At 50.1% G+C, this 8,723-nt stretch overlaps 1 protein-coding gene across 17 annotated transcripts in view; it reads right to left on the bottom strand.

Annotated features, from left to right (window-relative positions):
• The window catches only part of GRAMD1B (GRAM domain containing 1B), a 269,384-nt gene that overhangs the window by 26,104 nt on the left and 234,557 nt on the right, over window positions 1–8,723 (bottom strand). For all 17 annotated transcript variants that reach the window (XM_037736771.1, XM_037736762.1, XM_037736763.1 and 14 more), the window contains 4 exons: window positions 4,220–4,304; window positions 3,547–3,650; window positions 2,668–2,763; window positions 950–1,030 (listed from right to left, as the gene is read on the bottom strand). In XM_037736771.1, coding sequence (XP_037592699.1) covers window positions 950–1,030; window positions 2,668–2,763; window positions 3,547–3,650; window positions 4,220–4,304 — 366 coding nt within the window. The remainder of the gene's footprint in view (window positions 1–949; window positions 1,031–2,667; window positions 2,764–3,546; window positions 3,651–4,219; window positions 4,305–8,723) is intronic.

Here is an 8,723-nt window from a genome sequence, read left to right as displayed (position 1 = left end):
TGTGTATGTGTGTATATGTATATATTATTTTTTTCTTTCTTACGTCTCTTTCTCTGGCTGAAAGCTAGTTTCTTACCATCCAACTGCATCTGAGTGGGAACTTTTTTTTTTTAAATTGAAACAGGGTCTTGGTCTGTCACCCAGGCTAGAATGCAGTGGCACAGTCACGGCTCACTGAATGAATAGGTGCCTTCATCTGTGTCTCTTCACAGCTTCATTTAAACACTCAAGAAGTCAATTCGTGATGGCTGGGTTAACTACATTTTTTGTATTTTATGTTGTGGTATCTGGGGCCTTGCTGACTGGGAAGGGACCCAGCAGGGTTAGCTAATTCCCAGAGAGAGGCGATACCTCATCCAGGAGTGGGCCTTTTATATGCAGCCAGCCCATCCAAGGCTCATATTCACACCCTCCCCATTATCTATTATAGCTTCCGAGGTATCAGGCAACTTGAGGCAGTCCCTACACCCTGCAGCCTGCTGAAATTATTTAAACTAGCCAATCCCAGACCTGCTTGGCCTGCTTGCCCTGCCTCCCCAGCTCCTTCCTGCAAAAACTACAATAAAGGCTCTGCCCATTCCTCCCCTTTTCCATTCTGTCTCCTGACTGACCCTGGTGCTTCCCTGGTGGCCCTCCCATCCTGCCGTGCCTCCTACTTCTGGGGTCTGTGAATTTAAGAACTTCTTTCTTTATGACTGCATGCATTACCATACCTGATTAGAAAAAAATCCCAGGACATTTCAAAGCAGTGAAATTGAAGTGCCTGAAGACAATGAGTGCCTTACTCCTGGAGGTGTTGAGGCCGTTAGTGAGAGAATTTATATGCTACTTTCAGGAGTCGGGTCATTACCATCAGTGGAGAATACTATCAGTGGGGGAACCCTGAGGAGAAACGGGCTTCTGTGGAGACAGCCAGTCCCACAGTAAAAGGAAACTCGGCAGTACTTACCTTTTCAAGGAGGGCATTCTGCCAGAGCCGGAACATCATCATATACGTCCTATCCCGGGCCCCAAATGAAGTGAAGAAGTGCTAGATTGGAGAAATGAGAAAATGGCAATAAATGTCGTTGAGTTACAATATAATTAAGAGAGACACAGTTCTCCTTACTTTAAGAAAAAATACTGACTTTGTCCCCAAACACTAATGACTCAGATACCCGTGATCACGCACCTCTGCTTTAGTGATGGTGTCAGTACACCAGAGGCCTGGGTACCTGGTACTGTTAAGCTCCCAGTGTGACAAAGTCCTTCTATTCTTACCCACACTTTCCTTAGTGCTTTTCTCCTTGTTTTGAAATTCTCAACTCGATTAAAAAAAATGCCCCTCACCTACCTACTGGAACTGGGTAAGGGGTGAGCTATGAACCAGCCTAAATGGAAAGAGAAGACAAACCTGCCAACCTATTTCATTCATTCAACAACTATTTGAATATTAGTATGTGTAAGGCACTAATCTACATGTGTAAGGGATAAGAAACAGCACAGACAGAGATCCTGCTCTTGTGCAGTCTACCCATTAAACAGATACAAAGAAAGTAATAAAGATTTTACTGACCAACTACAAGGTGGTCTACAAATGCTATTTCATTTAAACCACACAACAAGCCTTAGACAACAAACAAAGCTAACAACCAATAAAGCGTAACAGGCTGATGAGGTTAGGCACTTGTATAATCACGAAGCCGGTTAGCATCCAAAATATATGTCAAACCAGGCCAGGTGCAGTGGCTCATGCCTATAATCCCAGCACTTTGGGAGGCCGAGGCTGGTGGATCACCTGAGGTCAGGAGATCCAAGAGCAGCCTGGCCAACGTCGTAAAAATACAAAAATCAGCTGGACGTGATGGCAGGCACCTGTAGTCCCAGCTACTTGGGAGGCTGAGGCACAAGAATTGCTTGAACCTGGGAGGTGGAGGTTGCAGTGCACTGAGATAGTACTACCGCACTCTAGCCTAGTCTACAGAGCAAGACTCCGTCTCAAACAACAACAACAAAATAGGTCAAACCAAATACTATCTGACCCCAAAGTCTCCTGGTTCCTGCCACTGAACTGCTTGAGTCCAAGGGAACTGTAAACCTAGTCTTCAGCAGAAACCTAGTCGACCCCTAGCCTTGATCCTCTGAATCTTCAGGCTCTGGTGAAAAGTCAAAGGTCACTGTTTGCTCTGTCCTTATCTGACATATTCTCCCCATACTAATAGGAACCATTATTTTCTATCAGACTCCCCATCCTCTGGAGAGATAATCAGCTATGCTGATACATAATGACGACTGCTTACATTTGTATACTGCTTTACAATTTAGTGCTTTCAAATACATGATGTTATTTCAAGACTGTGTTAAATATTGCTGGCTCCATTTTGCAGGTGAAAAAACTTAGGCTCAGAGATGTTACACAAGACGCTTATAGTTGAGGGACTCAAATTCAGGTGTTCTGGCTCCAAGTCCAATGTTCGGCCACTCCAGCTTCCCCCTGCTCGCCCTGCCCCGGCCTGTCCACCCAGGAGGTGGCTCCTGGGGTCTGCGTCACTTTCAGTGCCTCTCATCCCAATCCTATTGGCCTCCTTATTCATGTAATTCAAGAAAGGGCAGAAATACAAGAGTAGAAGGAGCGAGGCACAGGGGAGTAAGGGAGAATTCGAAAGGCCAGAGTCAGACTCCACTTACCTTTTCTGAATCAGTGCAAACTTGGATGGCATTGGGAATGAGGCGAGCTGTTTTTTCTTTAGTCATGGAACAGATGTCTTTCAAACGGACTGTCAGCTGGCATCCAAGAGGACAGAGAATGGGTAACAAGCAAGAGGGGGCATTACAAAGTCAGGTAAACGGTGTTCAGGAGGCACCAGTGCAGACAGAGGCAATCGGGATACATATTATTAACCCTGGAAGACACCACATTGGTGATCATCTGGTTTACCACTTTATTTCACAAAGGGCACACAGCAGAGTGGGGACTGAGCCTTGTCCACAGCCATGAGTATCTTGATTCTTGGTCAAGGAGCTTTCTCATTTCTACACAGTCTGCTAAATGTGCAGAGGTCCTGCCATTATTTGCCACATACAGAAACACAGAACATTGGTGCAGGATGGGACTACAAAAGTCATCGAGTTAATCTTTCTCTACCTTAGTATATGGGATGAGGAAACACAGGCAAAGAAAGGACTAGCCTAAAATCACGCTGCTAATTGTCACAGAACCCAGAAACTGTGCAAGCCGGTTCTTCAGAGACCCAAGGCCAAAGCCCTTCCTAACTTTACCATGCTTCCTCCTGCAGTCACTCATGCCAAATAAGTGCTTGCATCTGACATAAGCAAATGCTCTCAGTCCTCTCTTCTATACCCAAGGGGGAGGTAGGAAGGCGAAGACATGGCAGAGGAGATCTTATTATTGGGACTTAGAGCTGGGTATCCTTAAGACTTAGGCCTGTTTTGTTAATTACGCGAAGGGTTGAGAAAAGCATAAAGTCAGCAAAAGGAAGAAAGCAAGGGCAGCTTGCTCAGCCGTAGCCAAGGGGACAGCCCAAGGGAGCATGCGCAGGTCTTTACCAGAGTTTCCCAGCGGAAGATGTTGCTGTAGAAGCAGATCCAATTTTCAGAGAGGTAGAGTCGGCCCTGAAGGAGAATGTCTCTTTGGAGTGCACATGAGTAATCTGTGGTAGGAGCGGAGATAGGGGAGGGAGCTCAGAGCCAAGAAGCATTTTCAGCAAACCACTGCCAAGTAGGCTTGTCAACCTTCCTACCAGCACTGGGGGATCCCAGTCACCCATCACAGACAAAGGGCACCAAACACTTGAACTAGCAGCCAAGGAGCTCCCTGGCATCTCATGATAAGGAGCATAAAGGTGGCGTAACATGCAACTGCCTAGAGGCAGATAAATAAATGTGATGGCAAAGTGGGCCAACGAAGCTAGAGGTGGAAAAGACCAACAAATTCAACTCATGTCCCTCCCCCATCCACAACTATGCTAACCCCTCCTGCCACTGGGCCATCTGCAGAGAAAAAAGTGTTGGTGACTCACTCCAGGTTGGGCTCTCGAGGCTGCCACAAGCCTGGTACTCAGCCTCGAGCCCTGATAGCTGGAGCCAGGGCTCTGGATAGCCTCTCTCCCTGTTCCCTTGCTTACTGGGTTGGCTCATGGCCTCTAGACAGAGCACCCTCAGTGCTATGCCGAGGGCTCCCCAGACTTTCTCCCGGTCCCCTCCAGGTCATCCAGCTCACCAACAATGAGGCGCTCCGTGTCTGGAAGCTGCTTAAAGAGCTTTCTGAAGTCTTCATTTCTCTGCTTGTAGGTGGGGCTTAACACCTGCATGACAATGGCCAAGGTTAGCAGGATGCACCTGGGTTCTTGGGTTAGGGAGGAAGGTGCAGAAGGAGAAGCACTTGCTTGTGTGTTATAAAAAGCAAAGTTGAGGCTCTGCTCTCCCACAGACCCTAGGAGGCCAGGCTAAGGAATGGGGCTCAGTGTGGAGAAACACAGTGGGGAGAATCTGGTGCTGCAAAACACTTTGCCGCCAGGGTCCACCAATTAGAAAACGTCAGATACACCCAGAAGGGGCTCTCATTATATCCCAGCAAGAGAAAGGAAGGAGGGACACCTCCAGGGGGCTTCCTGGGATCTACCATGCCAGCTACTGCTGTTCTGCCTTCTGCCAGCACCACCTTGATGGTGAAGCAGGGACCCAAGAAGGCTGCCCAGCCCCCCATGATGGTGCCCAGAGCATCTGTCAGAAGAAAGTGTCGTCATGACTAACAGAGTGAGCACTTGGCTGTGTGGGAAAGGCATAATTTTCTAAGAAATCATAAAACATAGTGCTAATAAAATCACAAAACGTAAAACCAGTGCCACAATAAGCACACAGGTAGAGAATTAAAAAACATAACTGGTACATGAGAGGCATCCAGCTCTCCTCTCCATCTGTACATTATCTCATCCAATCTTTACAGCATCGAGGAAGAGACCAAGGCCAGAGAGAAGCACCTTCCCAAGGTCCTCAGCTGGTCAGTGTCAGATCTCATGATCCCTGCTCCTGTGCTCACTTCCCACCTAGGTACATGGCTGCCTCAGAGCAGGCTCATACCCATAAACTGCCTTAGCAAATCCTCCTTGGAAATCCCATGAGCCAGCTGAATACACAGAAATCCTGCCCATTGAGGGCTTACAATCTTTTTTGCTTGTTTGTTTGTTTGTTTAGACAGAGTCTCACTCTGTCACCCAGGCTGGAGTGCAGTGGAGCGATCTCAGCTCACTGCGACCTCTGCCTCCTGGGTTCAAGCCATTCTTCTGTCTCAGCCTCCAGAGTAGCTGGGACTACAGGTGTGTGTCATCACACCCGGCTAATTTTTGTATTTTTAGTATAGATAGGGTTTCACCATATTGACCAAACTGGTCTCAAACTCCTGACATGAACTGATCCACTTGCCTCGGCCTCCCAAAGTGCTGGGTTACAGGCATGAGCCACTGCACCTGGTCCAAGGGCTTACAATCTTAATGTGGAAAAAAAAAAAAAAAAAACTAAAAAGAAAACATGCGCCTATAGATGAGGCGCACTACAGATGACAGATGAAAGCAAGTACACAACCCAGGACAAGTCATGCACAGCCACAGGGAAATACCTGCACTCCACCTGGCAATGCCCTGACTACCTACACAGAAACAGCACTGCTGACCCTCAGCCTAGGGTGTAGCCTATGGCTACAAAAAAAAAAAGTCTTAGAAAACAACATTCCCCTGACCCCTGTTAGTTTCAAACTGGTACTGAGATTTACAATCTAGATGTCACCCTTGCCTCTTAGAACAGAGTCCACACACTGAAGACCCCAGCTTGACTACCCAATCGCCAGTGAGCTCCTCATTATGCCTAACTGACCTCTAGAGCTGCTCTGTGGCTAACGTGAAATGAGTTATTACCACGTACCAAGCACAGCCATAAGCCATGCGCATGTGTCATTGCATGTGATCCTGGATTATTTCTATTATCCCATTTTGCACTTGAGGAAATGGAGAAACAGAGAAGTTAAGCAACTTGGGAGTGGAATACGAGCAAGGCAGGCCGACTCAGTGCTGTCTGAAACCCTACTCCGTGCTGCCTCCGGAGGGTCCTCCAGCCAAGAGGAAGCAGAAGGGCTTCCCCACAAGAGCACACTCCCTTGGGGACAAGATGTTTACCTGCTTAGGGGCCCCCACTAGCCTTCCAAGCCCTCTACTGGGTCTTTGTATTTACAAAGTTCCAATGTCAACCCGAGGAGCAGCTGACCAGGAGACCCCAAACACACTTTGGGTGAAACCCACCTTCAGGGGGTTGGATGTCGGACCTCCAAGCCCCTGAAGCCCCAAGTCTTCCTATTTCTAATTTTCTGTCCTAGTGCCTTCTCCCCCTTGCTTCTTGCATGACCAGTGACAGCCCAGGTATCCACGGAGGTGGAGGTACAGGGTGTTTGGCCACAATCTCCAACCTGCAGGCAAATCGAGGGGCTGCTCCTCTCCTTAAAACAAAGCTGTGGCAGCAACAGGGAGAGGGGAGGGTGCATCCAGGCCTGGCCTGCTAAGTGGCCAGTCTGGAGACTCCTTTATCCAGGCTTATCAACACATGCCTATTCCATGAGGCTGCTGTGTGGATGGCAAGCACATTAGGTGGGCATGCTGGCCCTGCCACCATGCAGCCTCTTGAAGCCAGAGACCCCAGCCCTCTCCCTCCTGTACCCCCAAAGGCAGGGCCTGGATAACTTATTTCAATTTAAAATGGTCAAATAATTTTGGTTCCAAGATTGTCAAATCTGGGGCCTTTGGGTAGCAGAGTCAAGTTGGCATGACGAGGATGCAGAACTGCCACAGAGACTCAGAGAAACTGGGTCACACACTCACGGCTGGGATTTCCTCAGATTCGTGCCAGCAACAGTGTTTGGCGGCAGCAAGTGCGTGGTGGAGCTGCTGCTGCAGGTACCACTGCACCGCCTGGCTCTGCTGCTCCAGCAGGTGGCTGCAGAACTCCGGCTCCTCCGTCAGCGGTTCCATTGCCCCGCACAGCTGCCCCTCCCAACAACGCCCGGCTCCCTGAGCACTGACAACCGACTGTCCCCACATCATGAAAACAACTGGTCTCGCCTGGCCTGACTGCAGATGGTGGCCTCTGGTTTCTTGGCAGAGGGCCTGTGCGACCCTGACAGGTATCCTTTCTGCTCCTAGAGCTGCGTTCCTGGCGTGAAGCTTCACAAGTGAGAGGCAGTGGTCAGTGCGATTCTCAGCACAAGCTAGCTGGCCAGTCTCCCATGGCGGGCTCTGCTTTGTCCTTCTTGGCTGGTCCGTGGGCTGAGAGTAGCCCAGAGGGGGTGTGGTCACACACCTCCCTCTGGTCAGTGCAGACAGTCACCCCAAGAGTCCAGAGGATGCAGACAGTACAGCAGGTGCCCAGGGCTGGCTGGCAATCTGGAAGGCAGGCCCCTGGGTGGACAAGCAAACTCCACAGGACAGGGATGGTCCACAGCCGCGTCCAGGGTCTAGCCCTGCCAGTCACTCATATGCAGCAGAGTGACTCACAGTTGGTCTGAAACTCCAGCAAAGGAACTGAATGCCCAGCTCCCCAGTCCTGATCTGTCTCATAGAGTGGCACGTTTAATCAACCTCTAGCCTGGGCGGGCACTGGGCTATGACTCATAGCCCTCACCCAGGCGGAGCGGCCACCACTGGCTGCAGCAACAGGGCCTGCTCTCACCCCCACCCCTACACACACCCCTTTCCTCAGCCCCTGCTCTGCTTGCCTAACCAGCAAATGGCTTCTTTGTTAAAGTCACCCGTGGCAGAGGGGAAGGGAAGGAGTGAGGCAGGGCGGGTAGGCGGGCAGGGCAGGGCCCTACACATGCTTCAAGTTACAGGATCTGGGTGATGGTCCTGGCCAATGTCCTCCAGTAACCCCCAGCTGAGCCTGGCCTCCACAGCAGATGTTTCCTGCAATGGAAAGTTGCTGGCCAGGGCTCCACAGGGAGGCATGGGGTGGGGAAGGGAGGTGCCAGGGCCCTGCAGTTAGGATGAAATCCGAAATTTGAGACTCAAGTAGCCAGGGACTTCTCGGAGACACTCTCACCCCTCACCAACCCATCCAGCCACCAGCTTCCCCACAGCAGCAGCAGCCGCCTAGGGATTTTACTGAGCCAGTTTCAGATATGCTGCTGGCAGAGAAGCTGAGATCAACAGCTTTGGGGTCTGTCTGAGGCACCTTCTTCCTTCCCATGGACCTCGTACAACCTTCGACATTAGCAACAGGGGAATCAAGCCCCCCCAAATTGTCAGATCTTAAGGGCAAAGCGGCAATTCTAAAAGCACAAATTTGGGTTCCCAAGGCAGCAAAATGAAAGCCAGGCCAATGGGGCAAGAGAGGCTCCAGAGCAAGAAGCTAGGGACAGGGATGAGACCACAGTGGGACTGGGAAGATATGGATTCCCAGGGAAAGTCAGACCCTTGAAACAAATGGGGCCGTTCCATCACCCTCCCCAGCTATGCCACCTTGCCAGGAGGGTCTTGGCCTGCATAGGATGAGGAATGGTGCCTTCGTCTTAAGAGTCTTGGTAAATTAATAAAAATGGCCCAGTGAACACATTTCAAAATGAAGATTCCACACCAGGCGCTGTGGCTCCTGCCTGTAATCCCAGCACTTTGGAAGGCCGACGCAGACGGATCACTTTAGGTCAGGAGTGCGAAACCAGCCTGGCCAACATGGTGAAACCCCGT

The sequence above is a fragment of the Cebus imitator genome, unplaced genomic scaffold, assembly GCF_001604975.1.
Source record: "Cebus imitator isolate Cc_AM_T3 unplaced genomic scaffold, Cebus_imitator-1.0 Scaffold28, whole genome shotgun sequence".
NCBI classification, from domain to species: Eukaryota; Metazoa; Chordata; class Mammalia; order Primates; family Cebidae; genus Cebus; species Cebus imitator.
The sequence above is the reverse complement of the archived record's forward strand: the minus strand, read 5'-3'. Positions and strand labels throughout refer to the sequence as shown.